Consider the following 23,319-nt stretch of genomic DNA (forward strand, 5'->3'; position numbering starts at 1 on the left):
GTATGAGAAATCGTTTGGAAACTTTCCTCATGTCAGCACGTTGTAGGTGTCGCCACCGGCGCCAACCTTGTGTGAATGCTCTTAATAGCTAATCATTTGCATATCACAGCATCTTCTTCCTGTCGGTTAAATTTCGCGTTGGTAGCACGTCATCTTCGTGGCGTAGCAAATTTTAATGGTCAGTAGTGTAGCTCACGATCCCCAAGCGGGTATAAGAACCCAGTTTCTTTTGAATGTGAGACATGTGTCTACAGGACGTTTCCGTAATGGCGTGAAAAAATGTAATGGGACATAGGGAATGCTCCACCGAACAATTTGAACTAGGTAACCCGTTGTCGGAGAAGCCCTTCAAGGAGATATAGAAGTAAACTTCCAGAATGAGATTTTCACTCTGCAGTGGAGTGTGCACTGATATGAAATTTCCTGGCCGATTAAAACTCTGTGCCAGACCGAGACTTGAACTCGGGACCTTTGCCTTTCACGGGCAAGTGCTCTACCATCTGAGCTACCCAAGCACGACTCACGACCCGTCTTCACAGCTTCAGTTCTGCCAGTACCACGTCTACCACCTTCCAAACTTCACAGAAGCTCTTCTGCAAACTTGCAGAACTAGCTCTCCTGGGAGAAAGGATATTGCGGAGAAATGGCTTAGCCACAGACTGGGGGATGTTTCCTTAAGCTGGCTGCTCGGATCCCGGGTCCCCTACCACAAACTGTTCAGTGGAGCATCCTCTATCTCTTGTAAACTCTTGCACGCTCTTACCGAAACGCCTGTATACAGTGTACTCGGAAATTCCCCTTACAAAATTCTAGAACTTGTAAAGGATAGTGATTACGTAATCTTTTGAATGGGTACCCAAGTACCGTTTCCGTGCTACATCCGTCTGAAAGTTAGGTAGGTATGCAGTAGCGTTGTTATGCCAAAGTAGTGTTGTGCATATGTACTCTATGGTCATCAGATGATGGGATGATCCCAAAACGCGTTATGACAAAAAACAATAAGAAATTCACAAAAAAACAGTGAATATTTTTGAGCAACCTTAGAGCATTGTCAAATTCTGTTTCATAATTACTGAAAATAAACTAGTTTTAGTACTATATAGCGGTAATATAATTATATTATTCCTGTTAAGTTTCACAGGAGGCGACCAGTAGTCTACAGAGCTGATGACTTCTTTTTGTATTAATATTTCAACCACTAAGACTTATTATCGAAACCCAACTTAACATAAAAGTTCAAAACTACAATACAAACCACCTCTGCTTAAAACTTTTCCGGGGACATAAGAAAACGATTTGTTAAATAATTAGCACGGCTCACAGCGTGGTCGAGAATAAATGCCTTTGGTAAATTGTAGAGCGCGTAATAACTGTCCAATCAGAACAAGTTTTGCAAAATAACAACCATGCACAAATCAATCCAGTTGCTTAAGATCTGACCCCAAATGGAAACCAAAAAGCTCCGAATAACAGGTTGTATTAGGAGCAGACGAAACTACAATCGGCGCGCTATAAATGTGAGTTCTTTTTTTATTGAGCCCGTAAGATGGTTCATCGGACTACAACATACGAAATACCAGTTCACTTTATTACACGAATAATAAAAATATCACCCCCCCCCCCCCATGAACCATGGACCTTGCCGTTAATGGGGAGGCTTGCGTGCCTCAGCGATACAGATAGCCGCACCGTAGGTGCAACCACAACGGAGGGGTATCTGTTGAGAGGCCGGAGAAACGTGTTGTTCCTTAAGAGGAGCAGCAGCCTTTTCAGTAGTTGCAAGGGCAACAGTCTGGATGACTGGGATGACTGAATGATCTGGCCTTGTAACACTAATCAAAACGGCCTTGCTGTGCTGGTACTGCGAACTGCTGAAAGCAAGGGGAAACTACAGCCTTAATTTTTCCCGAGGGAATGCAGTTTTATTGTATGGTTAAAAGATGATGGCGCCCTCTTGGGTAAAATATTCCGGAGGTAAAATAGTCACCCATTAGGATCTCCGGGTGGGGACTACTCAGGAGGACGTCGTTATCAGGAGAAAGAAACCTGACGTTCTACGTATCGGAGCGTGGAATGTCAGATCCCTTACTCGGGCAGGTAGGTTAGACGATTTAAAAAGGGAAGTGGATAGGTTAAAGTTAGATATAGTGTGAATTAGTGAATTTCGGTGGCAGGAGGAACAAGACTTCTGGTCAGGTGAATACAGGGTTATAAATCTACATCTACATGATTACTCTGCAATTCACATTTAAGTGCTTGGCAGAGGGTTCATCGGACCACAATCATACTATCTCTCTACCATTCCACTCCCGAACAGCGCGCGGGAAAAACGAACACCTAACTGTTCGAGCTCTGATTTCTCTAATTTTATTTTGATGATCATTCCTACCTATGTAGGTTGGGCTCAACAAAATATTTTCGCATTCGGAAGAGCAAGTTTGGTGACTGGAATTTCGTAAATAGGTCTCGCCGCGACGAAAAACGTCTTTGCTTTAATGACTTCCATCCCAACTCGCGTGTCATATCTGCCACACTCTCTCCCCTATTACGTGATAATACAAAACGAGCTGCCCTTTTTTCACCCTTTCGATGTCCTCCGTCAATCCCACCTGGTAAGGATCCCACAGCGCGCAGTAGTATTCTAACAGAGGACGAACGAGTGTAGTGTAAGCTGTCTCTTTAGTGAACTTCTTGCATGTTCTAAGTGCCCTGCCAAAGAAACGCAACCTTTGGCTCGCCTTCCCCACAATATTATCTATGTGGTCTTTCCAACTGAAGTTGTTCGTAATTTTAACACCCAGGTACTTAGTTGAATTGACAGCCTTGAGATTGTACTATTTATCGAGTAATCGAATTCCAACGGATTTCTTTTGGAACTCATGTGGATCACCTCACACTTTTCGTTATTTAGCGTCAACTGCCACCTGCCACACCATACAGCAATCTTTTCTAAATCGCTTTGCAACTGATACTGGTCTTCGGATGACCTTACTAGACGGTAAATTACAGCATCATCTGCGAACAACCTAAGAGAACTGCTCAGATTGTCACCCAGGTCATTTATATAGATCAGGAACAGCAGAGGTCCCAGGACGCTGCCCTGGGGAACAAATGATATCACTTCAGTTTTACTCGATGATTTGCCGTCTGTTACTACGAACTGCGACCTTCCTGACAGAAAATCACGAATCCAGTCGCACAACTGAGACGATACCTCATAGGCTCGCAGCTTGATTAGAAGTCGCTTGTGAGGAACGGTGTCAAAAGCTTTCCGGAAATCTAGGAATACGGAATGAACTTGAGATGCCCTGTCGATAGCGGCCATTACTTCGTGCGAATAAAGAGCTAGCTGCGTTACACAAGAACGATGTTTTCTGAAACCATGCTGATTACGTATCAATAGATCGTTCCCTTCGGGGCGATTCATAATGTTTGAATACAGTATATGCTCCAAAACCCTACTGCAAACCGACGTCAATGATATAGGTCTGTAGTTCGATGGATTACTCCTACTACCCTTCTTAAACACTGGTGCGACCTGCGCAATTTTCCAATCTGTAGGTACAGATCTATCGGTGAGCGAGCGGTTGAATATGATTGCTAAGTAGGGAGCTATTGTATCAGCGTAATCTGAAAGGAACCTAATCGGTATACAATCTGGACCTGAAGACTTGCCCGTATCAAGCGATCTGAGTTGCTTCGCAACCCCTAAGGTATCTACTTTTGTGGCGGTGTTCGTAGCGACAAACACTTGGCTGTGGAAGTGGCTTACGAAGTCACCGCCACACTTTTAATAGTGGGCCGACCGGTCTGCTGGAACAGTGAACAGAAAGATGAAAGCCCAAACACTCATATTAAATAAAAGTCGGTACTTATCTTTTATTTACGAAGATACACAAACACAGTAGTGAACTCGGTGTCTACAGAAATCTGTCTAGTTCGAGTAGGAGCGGCTAGGTCAGCGTCGGCTGACGACAAACAACAACTCTGCTGCGATGAAAACACAACTGACTAGCAAGTACACAATTCGGTGGCGAGTACACAACTGAGCGGCGAATGCAGAACTGTCCTAGCGCTCGCGACTCCAGCGCTTAAGAAGCAAGAAGCCAGCGGTGGCGCGCGCAGACTTGCGGCGATTTGCTGTCTCGCTGGCGCTGCTTATGCGGACGGCGTCCGGACTTTGATGCTGCCAACCTTTTTGGCAGCGGGCTCGGGTGGCATTACTGGCTAGGACATAACACTCCTCCCCCCCAAATCGCCGCACCGTTGAATGACGTGGCGAGCGTCGACGGCGGGGGAGGGGTCGGGCCGCAGGCGTAGCAGAAGAGACCGGGGCGGAGACTGTTGTCGGTGGCAGTCCCCGGTCCGCACCCCAGCATTGGCTGCGGGGGGCCTCGGGAAACACCGACTGAAAACCGAGGTCAGGGTGCACGCCTGTGGCCACGGGCGCAGCTTCTGGTACTGGACGCGACGGGGCGTCGGGATCCACGAAGAGAGGCAGCGTCTCCTGACGCTGCGTCGACGGCTGCTGAGTGGGCGCCGGACAAGGCGCTACGGTGTCAGACTCCTCGGGGGTGCCCAAGGAAAGCGGCTGCAGGACAGGCTGCACAGCCACCGCTTGGGAAGGCGGCCCGGCTGAGGGGTCGGCGTCCATCAGCTCCAAAGGCGGTGGCGACTGAAGAGGGACCGCAGGCGCCGGAGCGACCACCTGGGGCGCTCCCGGATGAAGCTGCGCGGGAGGCATCAACGGGACGGGCTGTCGGCGTGGTAGCGGCGACGGCTGCTGCTGCTGCTGCCCTGGGGGCGGCAGCGAAGTCGGAAGGCGCGGCTGGAACCCGCCGCGGACCAAATCTGTGGACAAAGAACGAGCGGCAGAATCCGGGCGGCCAGCGCGGCGCAACTGGTTCTGATGCCTCCTGTGCACCCCAGTAGCACCTTGAACAGTATAAAAACCGCGACCCTGGACACTTATCACGGTACCACGTTCCCAACGACGGCGACCGTGATAAACTCTGAAAAAAACGGCGTCGTTGCGCTGAAAACGCGTGCGATGCTCAGAAGCGGCGGGTCGATCCGGGGGGTGCAACAACCGTAGTAGGGTGCGATGACGACGGCCGTGGAGAAGCTCCGCAGGCGAAGGGCCGTCGCGTGGCGTGGTCCGGTACGACGACAGAAACGTGATGAGGGCCTGCTGACGAGAGTGTGTAGCACGAAGGCGGTCCATATGATCCTTGAATGTGCGTACAAAACGTTCCGCTGCACCATTCGATTGAGGGTGGAACGGCGGAGTAAGAACATGGCGAATGCCATTGGCAGAACAAAAACTTTCAAATTCAGCAGAGGTAAATTGTGGACCATTGTCAGACACTAAAACTTCTGGAAGACCCTCAATACAAAAAATTGAAGTCAACGCCTGTATAGTTTGTGCAGACGTTGTAGACTGCATGGGCACAACAAACGGAAAATTACTAAATGCATCTATCACGATGAGCCAACGAGAATTCCAATATGGACCAGCGAAATCAATATGTACTCGCTGCCAGGGACCGCCAGGGCGTGCCCACTCAAAATAGCGTTGAGGCGGAGCAGCTTGGAGTTCGGCACACGTCGAACAATCTGTAGACATCTGCGTAATCTGCTTATCAATGCCGATCCATGTACAATGACGGCGGGCAAGCTGCTTGGTGCGGACCACTCCCCAATGACCTTGATGCAACAAGTCGAGGACCTTGGATTGGAGCACTTGGGGAACCACTACACGAAGTTGGTCATTCTCGGTGCGTAACAGCAAAACTCCGTGCGAAACAGACAACCGATGACGTTGCGGATAATAGCGACGAACCACAGGATCCGATATGTCCTTTGCCTTGGACGGCCAACCACGTTGAACAAAACGTAATAGTAAGCTCAGATGAGGATCCGTAGCTGTCTCACGTGCCACCTGACGATAATCAATCGGAAAATCCCGGAGGGATTGATGCTCATCGGCGTCAATCTGACGGCAAGAGTCTTCAGAGGAATCGAAGACAACATCCGCAGCAATCGGCAATCTAGAAAGCGCGTCAGCGTTTGCATGCTGAGCTGTAGGACGATACAGTATCTCATACTGGTATTGTGATAACAAAAGAGCCCAACGTTGTAGTCTCTGAGCTGTCCGCTGAGGAACTGGTTTAGACGGATGCAACAGTGACGTCAGGGGCTTGTGATCTGTTACTAAATAGAATGGTCTACCATAGAGGTAGTGATGGAATTTTGTGACACCGAACACAATAGCCAACGCTTCCTTGTCCAATTGGCTATAATTACACTGAGCTTTGTTTAGCAATTTAGATGCGAACGCAATAGGACGTTCGGTGTTACCGACTCTGTGAGACAACACAGCACCGAGGCCGTAAGAAGAGGCATCACAAGCTAACACCAGAGGCTTGTTAGGGTCGTAATGGACCAGACAACGATCATTCAATGAAGCCTCTTTAAGCTGCTGAAAGGCTGATTGGCAATCAGTTGACCACACAAACGGAACATTCTTACGGCGGAGACGATGCAACGGTGCAGCAATCTGTGATGCATTAGGTATAAACCTAATATAATACGTCAATTTGCCAAGAACTGCTTGCAATTCATGCAGATTGCGAGGGGCGGGCAAATCACGAATAGCTGCTAAATGTGACTGGGAGGGATGAATGCCTTGAGCATTAATAACATGTCCCAGATACTCCATCTCCGTAAGGAAAAATGAACATTTATCGATGTTGCAACGTAGGCCTGCCTGAGACAACACTTTAAACAAACACTCCAAATTACGGAAATGTTCAGCAGGCGTCCGACCGGACACAACAATATCGTCTAAATAGTTGCAACACGATGGCACCTTAGCCAGAAGTTGAGACAAAAAACGCTGAAAAACAGCTGGAGCTGACGCACAACCAAAAGGCAAACGCAGAAAACGGAACAACCCCAACGACGTGTTTATGACAAAATACTGTTGTGATTGCTCGTCGAGGGGCAATTGCAAATATGCTTCACGGAGATCAATTTTGGAAAAGAAACGAGCTTCCCCTAACTTATCCATCAGCTCGTCCGGTCTAGGCAAAGGAAAAGAATCAATGACAGTCTGAGGATTAACTGTCGACTTAAAATCAGCACACAAACGTAACTTGCCAGACGGTTTCTTTATAATAACTAAGGGAGAAGCCCACTGGCTCGCTGAAACAGGTTGAATAACACCGTTGTTTTGCCAACGACGAAGTTCATCTTCTACAGGTGCCCGGAGGGCGTGAGGCACTGGACGAGCACGACAAAATCGAGGCTGAGCATTATCTTTTAACGTAATATGAGCGGCAAAGTTCGCAGCACAACCTAGTTCGTCTTTAAATATGTCACTGTATCGTTTACACAAATCGGTTATGCTGTCTTGAGGAACAACAACAGAATTAATTTGCAACACATTGTCTTGGATAGACAGGCCAAACAAGTCAAAACAGTCTAATCCGAAAATGTTTACACTGTCTGTAGCGCGGAGCACTGTGAATGAAACTGTTTTGGTATTGCCACAGAATGTGGCTGGCGCGCTACATACACCTAACACAGGAATTTGTTCGCCACTATAAGTAGCCAAAGAATGTTTTGCCGCTGAAAGTTTAGGGCGGCCGATAGCCGCATACGTAGCACTGTTTATGAGAGTCACAGACGCACCAGTGTCTAATTGAAAATTGAAGGTCTTATCCTGGATGCGTAGCTTCACAAATAGTTTATTACACTGTCTCTGGATCGTTGCAGTGGAGGCGGAAGACACAAAATCAGCGCGTTTAGCGCGTGTTCGCCGCTTACGACAACTCGTGGGTTGGGCGGGTGGAACAACAACTCCCGCTTCACTTGCAGTCTGTACATTACTTTTTACACCGTTTGAAGTACGCTTGGGTCGCATAGCAGAGGGCTGGGTGGGTGGCTTATTGCGAACAAGTTTATTACCCACACGAACTGTGGAAGAGTCTTGAAACGCGACCTTCTGGGCGGGCTGGCTTTGAAGAACAAGAATATCCATGGGCTGGGCAGCACTAGAATTGTTCTTGCGTTTACGCAAACAAACAGTCTGTATATGTCCTTTCCTTTGACAAAAGTGACAAACCGCGTTTCTTAACGGGCAACGTTCACGAGGATGAGCAAGAACACACTTAGGGCAAGACTTAACTTTATCATTTTGCACACGCGGCTGACGAATGTGTTGAACATGACGCGGCCGGCTAGTGTTTACAGTCTGACTCTGCCGGTGGGGCCGCGGGCGTGACGTAACTTGCTTAGCACAGGCAATTTGAGAAATACATGGCTGATCTAACTCACACTCAGCATAGTCAAAAGTATCTTGGGCTTCAATGATGTTCATCACAGTCTCTAAAGACGGGTCAGGCAACTTTAAGATAGCAGCACGAATACGAGAATCTGCAATGTTTTGAGTAATAGCGTCTCGTAACATGACATCACTGTAGGAAGCTCCACACACACAATTAAATCGGCACTGACGGGTGAGGCCCCGTAAATCTGTTAACCACTGTTTATTAGATTGATGTGGCAGTTTCTTTAATCTGAAGAACTTGAATTTGGCTGCTGCCACATGAACTCGCGACTCGAAATACTCAGCAAGCTTGTTAACAACAACGTCATAGTCTAAAGCTTCTGGCTGGGATTCCGGGAACAACTTACAAAGGAGTCGATAGATTTGCACGCCTGCAGTGGAAATTAAATAAAGCTGCCGCTCAGTACCTGTGATTTTGTAGACTGTCATGTGCGCCTGCAACTGCGCGAAATATTCTTGCCATTCTTCTCTGGATTCATCAAAAGCCCTGAACGGTGGTGCTGCCTGTGCTTGTTCGGTTTGCGTTGGAGGATTAGCCGCTTGTTTGGCGATTGCTTCCACCAGACTTTGTATTTGCTGACTCTGTAACAAGATCAACTGTTGTGATTCGGCAGACATAGTGAACACAAATTAAACCAGCCCCCAAAAGTTTATCGCTATAATTAGTATAACAAGAACAAGTTGAACCAGCCCTGCACACGAGTTCGGAAGACCTCGTCGCCAGTTTTGTGGCGGTGTTCGTAGCGACAAACACTTGGCTGTGGAAGTGGCTTACGAAGTCACCGCCACACTTTTAATAGCGGGCCGACCGGTCCGCTGGAACAGTGAACAGAAAGATGAAAGCCCAAACACTCATATTAAATAAAAGTCGGTACTTATCTTTTATTTACGAAGATACACAAACACAGTAGTGAACTCAGTGTCTACAGAAATCTGTCTAGTTCGAGTAGGAGCGGCTAGGTCAGCGTCGGCTGACGACAAACAACAACTCTGCTGCGATGAAAACACAACTGACTAGCAAGTACACAATTCGGTGGCGAGTACACAACTGAGCGGCGAATGCAGAACTGTCCTAGCGCTCGCGACTCCAGCGCTTAAGAAGCAAGAAGCCAGCGGTGGCGCGCGCAGACTTGCGGCGATTTGCTGTCTCGCTGGCGCTGCTTATGCGGACGGCGTCCGGACTTTGATGCTGCCAACCTTTTTGGCAGCGGGCTCGGGTGGCATTACTGGCTAGGACATAACATCTACTTCTAAGAAACTCATGCTAGCAGCTGTTGGTGTTTCAAATTCTGGAATATTCCATTCGTCTTCCGTGGTGAAGGAATTTCGGAAAACTGCGTTCAGTAACTCGGCTTTAGCGGGACAGTCGTCGTAACAGTACCATCGGCACTGCGCAGCGAAGGTATTCACTGCGTCTTGCCGCTTGTGTACTTTACATACGACCAGAATTTCTTAGGATTTTCTACCAAATTTCGACATAATGTTTCGTTGTGGAACCTATTAAAGGCATCTCGCATTGAAGTCCGCGTCTGTAAATTTTAGCAATACAAAATCAAATAGGGTTAATAGAGGAGTATGTTTAATAAGGAATAAAAAATAGGAGCGCGGGTAAGCTACTACGAACAGCATAGTGAACGCATTATTGTGGCCAAGATAGACACGAAGCCCACGCCTGCCTCAGAAGTACAAGTTTATATGCCAACTAGCTCCGCGGATGACGAAGAGATTAATGAAATGCATGATGAGTTGTCTGTCATCATGCTTGTCTTTCCATTCCCGTTCATCCGCCTTGTTTGTTCGCGGGCCACTCCCATTCGGTCCCACCGCGTTTTCGTTAGCGACCACGCCGCGACCGGTCCTGTCGCTGTTACAACAAGAACAGATTCAGTCTGAGCGGTGATTGCGGACATGCTCTCAGACGGTGAAAGGTGGGAACACTTAAAGCATCCAGGAACATTGTGGAACATGATCGCGTTCAAAATGGTTCAAATGGCTCTGAGCACTATGGGACTTAACATCTGAGGTCATCAGTCCCCTAGAACTTAGAACTACTTAAACGTAACTAACCTAAGGACATCACACACATCCATGTCCGCGGCAGGATTCGAACCTGCGACCGTAGCGGTCGCGCGGTTCCAGACTGAAGCGCCTAGAACCGCTCGGCCACTACGACCGGCCCCAAGAGATCATTATGAATCGTGGTAACTACACAGTAGCAGTTTTTTTCTGTGTGTGGTCCAAGTTTCATCGAGTGGTGTTTCTCGGCAGCGACACGTAACGCGAAAGTTACTTTCGTCGTGAAGTTCGGCACACCAGTAAACCAACAGTGTATCCTTTTCTGAACTAGTGCGCTCCGCCCCGCCCTCCCCCCCATCACTGTTCTGCCTAATTTAGTTTCACTATATTTTATTATCCTGGCTTTATATTTCTTGATATTCAACTTACAACGTCTTGCCTTTTCAAACCACTACCCACCTGCTTCAACTGATTTTCCAAGTCTTTTGCTGTCTCTGACTGAATTAGTGGAAAGACGTCTACAGACGTTAAAGTAACCTCTGGCGTGCCACAGTGGAGTGTTATGGGACCATTGATTTCACAATATATATAAAAAACCTAGTAGATATTGTCGGAAGTTCCATGCGGCTTTCCGCGGATGATGCTGTAGTATACACAGAAGTTGCAGCATTACAAAATTGCAGCGATTGGTAGGAAGATCTGCAGCGGATAGGCACTTTGTGCAGGGAGTGGTGCCGTTAATTTACGTAGTGTTGTTTGTCTCTTAGCACTGACAACTTGTAACGTTGTTGCTTTGATTTGCTATGAAAGCGGTACTGATAGACAATAAAAGCAGGTTAAAAGCTGTGGGCTGTATGGGGAAGTTAACCTTGCATTACTGCGCAACTGTTTCACCAGGTATCCAGTCTAGCTTACCACATTCCCAACCAGACTAACATTAATTATAATCTTTTAATAGTCATACGACAACCGGTGATATATATATAAAAAAAGAGAATTTAAATAAAAAGAAATAAATCAGTTTACATTTGGAAATTTATTTTAACATTGATCATTGAAATTTCAGCATATTAAACTTCAGTCACAACTAAGCTGGTGCCTTATTTAGGACTGTGAGAATGTGAATTTGTAATCTTACAGAACACGTCAAATGTGGTGCCAAGATTGGGAGACTGCATACAACACTGCATTCATAAAATAACACACGAAGAACGTTGAAACACATGCAAGAGGAAATTAACCACAACCAACCGATTCAATTTTTACCCAAAGAAGTTACGTTCGTAGCACAATCCTGTCCGTCATGTAATTACCACACACTGGTATACTAAATTCATACTAACTCTCTGTGAAATCTTCCCGAAAAGAATAGCTGAGGGCTACTTTGATGATTACACCAAATGCTTCACGTGGTCAACTTGGTTTACACAAAGAGTGTAACTCCACAATAATTTTGATAATTAAAATAAATTAGATCGAAAAGCAATTTACAAAAGAAAAACTTCGAACTGGTTACTATCGTCTTACTATTAACCTGATGGGTCAAACAATTGTATAAGCACGTGGTACTGATCTCACAAAGTACACCCCACGTGGGTTGAACATAAAGAAAAGTTGCTATATTGAAAAATATTGTCAAGACGAGACGTTATAATCGCACGCACTTTCGCATTTATGATTGATGAACGTAGTTAGAGCTACTGATCAACACGTGGTTCCACTTTACTCACAAAGTAGTGACAAAGCAACTACCGGAAGATATTCTGAACTTCACACGTGAATTACACTGCGTTGCAATTTAAGATAACATTAGATATTTTAGAGCTAAACCTGAAATAAAGGTGATTAAATTTTCAGTTAGGCTGAACTTAAGAAATCCATTGTCCTACGGACTTAGTAGACACGCGCTTAGCCGGACATCTTACCACTTCAGACGCTCGGCGCGGACAGACTGACCTGCGCTCCTAGCGAGCGTGCTTCCCAAATACAAACGGAAGTGACCAGAGAGGCAGTTTCCTATACCAACATGACAAAGGACGGACAGGACCATACTAAGGATAGAAACCTCTTTGCTTTTAGAAAGCGTAGCTACCTGTTCCGACGTTGGTCCTATTGTTCTCTAGCAGACGGGCTTGTCTGCTACCATCCAGCATGCAACTAGAAAGACATTTGCTCATTCATTCTTTCACACAGAAGGGAAGGGGGATGACAGTATCTTATCATATACAGAATATAAAAGAAAGCGGATGTAGGTTCCGTATGAGACTGTGTGACATGAATTACATATAAACTGTGTTTTAATGTGTAGTAGTGTGACAGATCGTTCTTGTTTATGTGTAAAAGTAACACGTTCCACTACTCAGTCTCCTCCCAGATAGTCAGAAACGCCACAGTAAATTTAGAAGAGGAATTTATGCCGTAAATGACAACAGATTTAAGAAATTAACATGAAAGGAATCCAACAGAGACCTTTCAAACTCTACGCAATAGTGCTGCTCTCGTTCGTTAAGTGAAGGCTTGTAGGCCACTACGTTGACCATGATGCCTGATATTTGGTATTCTCAGCACATACTCGATATTGTTGATCCCGTAATATTGAATTTCCTAACGATCCCCGAAACAGAATGTCCCATACCTCTAGCTCCAACTACCATTCCTCATTCACAGGCTGTTAACGCTGTCCAGTCTGCGTAATCACCTGACTGTAAATGACAGCCGGCCGTAGTGGCCGAGCGGTTGTAGGCGCTACAGTCTGGAACCGCGCGACCGCTACGGTCGCAGGTTCGAATCCTGCCTCGGGCATGGATGTGTGTGATGTCCTTAGGTTAGTTAGGTTTAAGTAGTTCTAAGTTCTAGGGGACTCATGACCTCAGATGTTAAGTCCCATAGTGCTCAGAGCCATTTGAACCATATAAATGACAGCTCCACCAATGCACTGCGTTTTTATACCTTGTGTACGCGACGCTACCGCTATCGGTATGTGTGCATATCACTATTCCATGACATTTGTTGTCCCACTGTATATACCCTAACAGGCGTGGCAACAACACTAAACGCGAACAAATCTAACGCGTTCTGCGAGCCGTTCTATCTGTCACAAAAAAAATGGCTCTGAGCGCTATGGGACTTAACATCTGAGCTCATCAGTCCCCTAGAACTTAGAACTACTTAAACCTAACTAACCTAAGGAAATCACACACATCCATGCCCGAGGCAGGATTCGAACCTGCGACCGTAGCGGTCAAGCACTTCCAGACTGAAGCGCCTAGTACCGCTCGGCCTCACCGGCCGGCGAAAATGCTACTGATTTGCCTTACTGCGTCCAAGGGTTCCCGCACACAATGGCTTTTCACCAGAGAAGGGCTTATCGAGTTCCTACAAGTATTATGCCATTGCGAAAGTGTTAAGTGCCACCACTAACAACGAATGTTACGCCATGGTTTGTACTGTGCAGTCTTAAATGGCTGACACTGGATGTTTGTTGCTTCCTTGTCTTTTGCCTGTGGCTAATGGCATATGCCTCTAAAGGGCTTGATTGTGGAATCATGTCTTCGAGAAACATGTGTTTTAAATTAAATAAATCACACATTCAGACAACTAGGGTGTCAAATCTTTATATTGATCCGTGATAAAGCTGTGCGATGGATTCGTAACAGGTAACCCGCAGAAACGCATTAACTCCTCCTGGAATCTGTGATCCTGGTAAGTAACAGGTTAAAAAGTCAATAGTAGTTTCCCTTTTTTAACATTTTCTCTTTCTGTTTCTTTGAATTAGTTTTTGCCAATACCAGAATTTCGAATGCAATAGTAATTATTACACGTAAACATATGTTTTGAGCTACTTTAGTTGTTTAGGTAAAGGATAACGAATGTAAAGATTGAGTAAATAAATATATGAAAATGTTTCATAGCCTTTATTGCATTCATGGACCAAAGTCAGTAACAAACTTCCTTTCAACCAACGAAATTTCAATGTCGATGTGCACAAGCTTCCGCAAAGATTATAATTGTGTCGTGGTCCGAGACTCGAACCTGGAACCGTTGTATTTCGGGGACAAATGTTCTACCGAATGAGGCACCATGGCGCGATTGAGATTTACCGTCACTGGCAACTACACCAAACGCGAACAAATCTAACGTATTCTGGGGGCCGTTCTATCCGTCACCAAAAAATGGCTTTGAGGACTATTGGACTTAACATCTGAGGTCATCAGACCCCTAGAACTTATAACTACTTAAACCTAACTAACCTAAGGACGTCACACACATCTATGAGCGAGGCAGGATTCGAACCTGCGACCGTAGCAGTCGCGCGGTTCCGGACTGAAGCGCCTAGAACCGCTCGGCCACCGCGGCCGGCCTATCTGTCACAGAAAATAGAAACTCCAATAATCTGCATAGCCGACAACGATATGTTCTTATACAAATTTACACTGATATCCATCATGTCTTCGTGGTGCTTCACTCTTTTTTGTCAGGCAGTGGCTATTTAACTGTCTCGCTTCTCGCGTTGTTATAACCAATCAGACGCATTACGTAGGAACATAGATACAGTTGATGTGCGCAAACGTAACGCTTTGCTTTGCTCAGATATCATAAAAATGTTCCTGTAGTTGAGTTTTTATCGTTACCGCGTCGCTTTACGGCATTTAAACGAAGTTTTATTCGCGGAGCTTGCACTGGTTGGGCAGTTACGCTGTTTTGGAACGATGCGTTAACGCTCTCGAACAGAATGGGTGCTACGCACGTGGGGACCCTCTCGAAATACCTGACGTTAGCCGGTGAGAGCCACTCTATTAAGTAAACACTCCTCCGCGTCGCGCGCTCGCCGACAAAAGCCATCGGCGCGATTACTGCCGCTGATATCGTTCGATTACCGGCCACTAGCGGCGCTACCGTAAGCCGTGTCTCCCAGGCACACGTGTAACGGCCGCGTAATAGGCATTTGTTCGGCGCACACCGCCCGGTCATTGCGTTTGGCTGAATTTCTACAGAGAGGCGATGCGGCCGCCGTAATGTTACCGCACTGCTTCTGCAAGCCGAATAGCTGCGTGGCAACTGTATCGTGTTTCGAACTTGGTCAGCACCGCAACTAAAAAAAGAATCGTAACTATTATGTTATTTGGGGCATGTGCGTGAACAATGTACTGTTGGAAATAGCAAACTAGCGAGTTTTACATGGTTCCCGCTTGGTAGCAGCAGTGTGCGTCCACTTCAGTTCTAGAAAAAATGGTGTCGTGACAACAGAAAGCATCTTGTGATCGACGTTTTGAGCAATGCAATTTGGATGCAAACCATGTATGACGCGAAATACAAATTTAAAGAAAAAAATATATGAGCAGGACTCGACCCAGTAATCCACCCAGTTCATGGTCTTGTATGGCCGAAAAATCGCATGTTATCCCGTATCTAATCACTACGCAATATACATTCACTCACATTTTAAAACTTTAGTGTGAGATAGCGGACAAAACTGTTGCAGAAATAAATTAATAACTGCTCCAACCTTTCGTTCCGACCAAGGCTTTCGGGAGGAAAATGCTCGAATTGGAAATAAATATTCCCATTACCCCTCTACCCCCCCCCCCCCCTCCACAGCAACAACATGAGTATGTGGTTGCAAATAAGTGAACATTACTCTGGACTGGACCACTATCCGTTTGCTTTGTTCATCGGGAGAGACAATGGAAAGGATAAAAAATGAATCAACTAAGTAAATAAACACGTGTTAAGATAGAGTGTACAGAATTTTTCAGTCAGCCAACACAAGCTCAAGGAGCACTATTAGTACAAATTTAAGCACCGTGAAGGTGAAAAGGCGGATTCCGTCCTCTTAGATTATGAATAGTATTTCGACAATACAGCATGATAATCGGAGCACATGACCGCCGCCTTGCCACGCTGAGAGTCACAACGCGGCGGTATATACTCGACGCCTAAGATTTCTTTTGCGAATTTCTAGAAATGGCCTAAGTAGTACACCTTACTACTTGCACATCGTGTTGTCCTCGTGAACTACTAAAAGTGTGCAAACTTTGAAAGAAATGCGTTTTCGTAACATTTTGTCCATCCCTTACGAGAAATTTGGCAACATGATTAACTATTTCAGGTTAGGGTTTTACATTAATGTTAAGATCCCTTTATTTTTTTTTCGTGATTATACTTCACTGCACTGCTGTGTTCAATATCTCTCTCTCTCTCTCTCTCTCTCTCTCTCTCTCCCCTCTCCCCCCTCTCCCTCTCTCCCTCTCTCACTCTCCCTCTCTCACTATCTCTCTCCCTCTCCCTCTCTCCCTCTCCCTTACTACCTCCCTCCCCCCTCTTCCTCTCCCCCCCCGCCCCGTCATGCACACACACGTCTCTGTCGACATTCTCCATCTTGTGTAACCTACTATAATTGTTCAATCAACAACTCTTTTTGCACTAATCGGGTATTTACCAAGGTACTCCGCTTGATTGTATCTTGGTTGGTTGTCTGTGTCATGCTGTATTGTCGAAATACTATTTATAATCTAAGAGGACGGAATCTGCCTTTTCACCTTCACGGTGCTTAAATTTGTACTAATAGTGCTCCTTGAGCTTGTGTTGGCTGACTGAAAAATTCTGTACACTCTATCTTAACACGTGTTTATTTACTTAGTTGATTCATTTTTTATCCTTTCCATTGTCTCTCCCGATGAACAAAGCAAACGGATAGTGGTCCAGTCCAGAGTAATGTTCACTTATTTGCAACCACATACTCATGTTGTTGCTGTGGAGGGGGGGGGGGGCAGAGGGGTAATGGGAATATTTATTTCCAATTCGAGCATTTTCCTCCCGAAAGCCTTGGTCGGAACCAAAGGTTGGAGCAGTTATTAATTTATTTCTGCAACAGTTTTGTCCGCTGTCTCACACTAAAGTTTTAAAATGTGAGTGAATGTATATTCCGTAGTGATTAGATACGGGATAACATGCGATTTTTCGGCCATACAAGACCATGAACTGTGTGAAATATTCTCATTAAATATGAGCTAGGGGAAGAGATGATACTCCCGAGAATTCTATTTAATATATAATACAGGTTATATGGAGAGACTAACATTGTCATGTGCTCTTTAAGTTGGTTACATTTCAGTATCACCTGTTTGTGCGTGTGTGCGACAGTCAAAGAGTGGAGTGTCGCAGTACCATCATATGTTAGAGGATATTGATAAATAGAATGTAATAACTTGGATTACTACCTCTTTTTATCTTCAAAATCAGATTGTTCTGCAAGAGATTGTTTGGATTGTATAAATACCCTCATTGACTTTGCTTTGGACTTTCTACAGCTTTCTGAAATATCTTTTGCCAAGAGAGACTGTGCTAAAGATGAGGTTATTGTTGTGTCGGTAGCTGGGCCGACACCGTGAAGTTGAGATGGCTGAAAATGAACTCTAGACTAACGCTGTAGCCGATAGGGCACGCAAGGCTAACGCCGACGGGCGTGAAGTCTGGAACATGAGAACTTATAAATGAATAAGAAGAAAAGTATGTAGATGCTTATTACTTATCTTTTTATTAGTCCTTGGAATACATCTCTCTTGAATACTCGTAAGCTATAGGCACTGATACAAATGGCTCCTTGCTAGTTCGTAGCCATTAACTCAGCTGATGGCTATTCTGTCTCTCGGCTAATGAGAGAGAAAGGCTTCGTACAACTGGGCTGTAGCTAGGTTCTCGTACAACTGGGCGGTAGCTAGGTTCTCGTACAACTGGGGCGAGTGCTCTCTCGTATCACGAGACCTGCCTTGGTGGTGGCGCTAGGTCTGCGATTACACAGTGGCGACACGCGGGTCCGACATGTACTAAATGGACCGCGGCCGATTTAAGCTACCACCTAGCAAGTGTGGTGTCTGGCAGTGACACCACAGTTATATTTTGTAATATTCTGTACTGTGACACGGTTATTGTATTAGTTTTTCTTTCTAACTTTCGTTCTTTTATTCTTAAGCTTTCGTAGTATGTTCCGGTGCACGTCATTGCTGCAGCAGTACTGTCAGCATTCAGACTAAGGGCGAAGAAGGAACAGGGTACTTAACTGTGTTCTCAGCAACAAGTACCACGAATCAAAGTAAACTATTTTTCTTACAAATTCGATGTACTTTTCGTGTGGAGGCAAAGATATTCTGTAGTGAGCACAGTCACAGAAGCAATTAAAGCGGCAAATCAAACGAGTTGCTTTGAAACGGGCGATACAACGATATCCTTTACAGGAACACACACAGCAGATTCGCCTGATCGAGTAATGTCAGTTCGTAATAGAGTTTATCTCACAATGAGTTTTAAGTGCCTGTCTCATCCTTTTAGGAACTCTGCTTATTGTGACTGGAGTTGGACGTCAGTTCGATTCGAATGCGTCCTCGAGCATCCTTTGCTTCAGACTCGTTTGCACGTAACAACCCAGTTTTGTTTGTCTTGAGAAATATGTTGTTCTTGGAGTAAGCACATCATTGTACACATTTCCGGCAACGGCATTTTAAGAACAAGGCAAAAATAGAGATGTAAACCTTCTGGTATAGGCTCCCCTTGGCAAAACTACCAGGTCTGGTTAAAAAAAAGAAATTAGAACCAGTGGTCTGTCTATTGCAGGCTGTAAGCGATGGAATATAAAGTGAGAGCGGCATTTCAGTTGGAAAAAAAGTCTTTGCAATGGTGTTCACCCTTCTAGAGTTTAGTTTTTCATTTACATGTTAACATTTTTGTTATTGAAGTGCGAAGGCGACTAGAGTTTTTGGCTAAAAAACTCATTCTGATAAACAGCGCTGTGTCGATAATTTGGTGTAAATGTGTGTGTATGCGCGCGCGCTTTACGTGTGTGTGTGTGTGTGTGTGTGTGTGTGTGTGTGTGTGTGTGTGTGTGTTTACCGACAACAACCGATGCCCTTATTAAACTTCCTAATTTGTCAATGAAATTGAAATTTCACAGAACGGTTAAATGCTGCGACATTTTTAATACAAGTTTTAATGCAATTTCCAGTCTACAAATATCAGCAAAATTTAATATGGAATTGAAAATTCGTGCCTGCAGGTTTGCTTTTGCGTTACATTAAACGTCCAGTTATACGAAAGGCATTTATCAAATCGCGAATAAGTGCGGCGATGTACCTCTGCACTTGCGAGGATATTTTATTATGAAAGTTTGTTCGTTGCTAAGGGGATGCATATATTTCGATCTTCTCTTGGATTAGCGATTTACTAACGTGTTTGTGATAAGATGAGGAAGAAAATATACATTTTGTGATAAAAAGGTTTCTATTGAAAGAGATTAGTGATTGACTTATTACCTACTTCTGTTTATATTTGACACATACTTTTTTACGATATGTCTGTTACCGGTTTCGCCCCAGAATGGTCACCTTCAAATGCTGTGTGTCATGAGCAGCGTTTGGTGAACAAATGTTCGTGTGTTGTCTCAATTGCAGTTTAGTGTCCAAGAAACGTAACATATCATCTTGTCCACAAGAGAGATTACCCCTTTGGTTTCTATGGGGTGGTTAACAGGTGAAGTATACAAAGTAAAAGTAAACACAAGTGACGAATTGATCATTCGTACTACGAATAGTGATACTTTCGTAAAAGAATGCTGAGACGATCTTAAAAGAGCTACATGTGGTATTCCGCCGGCCGGGGTGGCCGAGCGGTTCTAAGCATTACAGTCTGGAACCGTGCGACCGCTACGGTCACGGGTTCGAATCCTGCCTTGGGCATGGATGTGTGTGATGTCCTTAGGTTAGTTAGGTTTAAGTAGTTCTAAGTTATAGGGGACTTATTACCTAAGATGTTAAGTCCCATAGTGCTCAGAGCCGTTTGAACCCTTTGTGGTATTCCGAAGAGAATTCGAAAGTAGATTGATGTAGTAGATAGAAATCACGAAAGTCGACCTTGAACGTAGTCATATCGCCTACTGTTTGGGTTACGTTCTAGCACTCCTGTATCTGTAACAAATAACATTTGGAGGTATGTTATTCGGAATGTTTGATTCGAATTAGCACACTAGGTGATTCAGCTGGCCCTGCCGATGTCGTTTTATGCAACCCGCCATGTTATATCTGGTCTTCAAAAACCACGCACTAAATTTTCATTTTTCTCGCTCGCTAGAAAGAAGAAATTAATAGGACGTTTCTATAGGAAATTTAATGTAGTTAAATTTTGTACTGTGATAAGGTTTCGCTAGAGGCCGTAGGTTTAGAGTTATTCAAGAAAAACGCACAATTGTAACCTTCAAACGTACTCCCACTCCTACATTCATCCCTTAACAGTCGGGATTTCTACCATGTTGTTCGTGGCACTCCCTCCTGTCACACAACAAGAATTTCCGATTTTTTTTTCCTTTCTATAGAACGGGCTGATAAGCCGGCAGCATAGTCGGCTATTTAGTTAACATTAACAATTTAATCATGCCTGCGAGGGCAATGAAAGAAAAGCGACTTTTGTAAACGTTATGCTAAAAGTAATGATATTGACAATTAGATACCAACTTAACCCTTACTAGCGCAGCAGTTCTGTAGTTATAAGGCCTGACGAACAGAACGACGTTATTGCTTATTTTATGATGTTAAAAATCATAAAATTGTTAGGTAAAATTTACACGGATGTCAACTCAGTAATTTGTAAGTGCCTGACAAGGCTGGTGACAAAATATGGCCTGTCAGTGAAAGTCAAAACGGGCATATTGTCCAAGATAATTCTTGCAGTCGGAAATTCTTGTACATTTTAGGAGGGAGTGCTGGGAACAACATACTAGAAATCCTGACCAGTGGGGGCTAATTGTGGTAGCGGCAGTGCGTCTGAAGGTTACGTTTTTCTTAAATAACTCGAAAACTACGGCCTCCAGGGAAAATGTGTCCCAGTAGAAAATTTAAATAAATTAAATTAACTGCTTATTTTTTTCTGTAGGACTAAGAGTTTGCGCGCAGTGAGCGATAGAACTTGCAAATCTTACTCGAGATTTTTGAAGGCGAGATATGACATTGCGTGTTACATAAAACGACATTGATAGGGGCAGCTGAATCACCATATGTGTCACAATCTCCTAAAATATTCACTATTTCTCATTAAATAGCATGTACACTTGTAAGTAGGCTGTTTAGGTTTTCATGTTGGTAACGCCACGTAGCGCTCTGTATGAAAATCACTGACTGTGCTGTGTGCAGTCTGTGGCTGGTTTGCATTGTTGGAATATTTGCTATTGTAGTGTTGGGCAGTTGGATGTGAACAGCGCGTAGCGTTGCGCAGTTGGAGGTGAGCCGCCAGCAGTGGTCGATGTAGGGAGAGAGATGGCAGAATTTTGAGAGCGGACGATCTGGACATGTGTCCGTCAGAAAAACGAAATTTGTAATACTGGATATCATGAACTGATATATATATTATGGCTTTTGAACACTATTAAGGTAAATACATTGTTTGACTCTATCAAAATCTTTCATTTGCTAACTATGCCCATCAGTAGTTAGTGTTTCAGTAGTTAGAATCCTTTATTTAGCTGGCAGTATTGGCGCTCGCTGTATTGCAGTAGTTCGAGTAACGAAGATTTTTGTGAGGTAAGTGATTCATGAAAGGTATAGGTTATTGTTAGTCAGGGCCATTCTTTTGTAGGGATTATTGAAATTCAGATTGCGTTGCGCTAAAAATATTGTGTGTCAGTTTAGTGTTGATCAGAATAAGTAAAGAGAGAAATGTCTGAGTACCTTCAGTTCTGCTCAGCTGTATGAAAATCAAGTAACGTAAGAGGTTTTCCAGCACTGTCATTTTTAAATTTTTCTAAGGGGACGTTTCATACACTAAGGTGTCCGCAGTCATGGGATGGCTCTTAACATCGTGTCTGACCTTCTTTTGCCCGTCACAGCCCAGAAGTTCGACACGGTATGGACTGAACAAGTTGCTGGAAGTACCTTGCAGGAAAATTGAGCCATTCAGTCTCTACAGTAGTCCATAATTGCGAATGTGTTGCCGGTGCAGGACTTCGTGCACGAATTGAACTCTTGCTTGCGTCCCATGAATATTCGATGGGATTCATGCAGGACAATTTGGGTGCCCAAATCATTCGCTCGAATTGTGCAGAATGTTCTTGAAATAAATCACGAGCAACTGTGGCCCAGTGACGTAGAGCACTGTCATCTATAAAAATTCCATCGTCGTTTGGGAACACGGAATCCATGAATGATCGACTTATTTGAACCAGAGAACACAGTCTATTCCATATAAACACAGCCCAATCGTTACGAAACCACACTCAGCTTATTGCATTGCCTTGTTCACAGTTTGGGTCCAAGGCTTCGTGAGATCCCCACAGCACTCGAATCCTGCCATCAGCTCTTACCAAATGAAATCGGGACGCCTCTGACCAGGCCACGGTTTTACGTTCGTGTTGTGTATAATCGATGTAGTCATGAGCCGATGATAGACGCTGCAGGGGATGTCGTGGTATTGTAATGTTGTTGCTCTATTTTGCTCTGAAAGCGGTGCTGATAGACAATAAAAGCGGGTTAAAAGCTGTGAGCTATGTGGGGAAGTTAACCTTGCATTACTGCGCAACTGTTTCACCAGGTATCCAGTCTAGCTTACCAAATTCCCAACCAGACTAACATTAATTATAATCTTTTAATAGTCATACGACAACCGGTGATATATATATGAAAAAAGAGAATTTAAATAAAAAGAAATAAATCAGTTTACATTTGGAAATTTATTTTAACATTGATCATTGAAATTTCAGCATATTAAACTTGATTCATAACTAAACTGATGCCTTATTTAGGATTGTGAAAATGTGAGATTATAATCTTATGGAACACTTCAAATATGGAGCCAAGATTGGGAGACTGCATACAACACTGCATTCATAAAATAACACACGAAGAATGTTGAAACATATGCAAGAGGAAATTAACCACAACCAACTGATTCAATTTTCACCCAAAGAAGTTACG

At 44.5% G+C, this 23,319-nt stretch overlaps 1 protein-coding gene across 1 annotated transcript in view; it reads right to left on the reverse strand.

Moving 5' to 3' along the window:
- The window catches only part of LOC126455845 (uncharacterized), a 104,524-nt gene that overhangs the window by 75,610 nt on the left and 5,595 nt on the right, over nt 1-23,319 (reverse strand). The window contains exon 2 of the mRNA XM_050091606.1: nt 4,463-4,851. Coding sequence (XP_049947563.1) covers nt 4,463-4,851 — 389 coding nt within the window. The remainder of the gene's footprint in view (nt 1-4,462; nt 4,852-23,319) is intronic.

This window comes from Schistocerca serialis, chromosome 2 (genome assembly GCF_023864345.2).
Source record: "Schistocerca serialis cubense isolate TAMUIC-IGC-003099 chromosome 2, iqSchSeri2.2, whole genome shotgun sequence".
NCBI lineage: Eukaryota > Metazoa > Arthropoda > Insecta > Orthoptera > Acrididae > Schistocerca > Schistocerca serialis.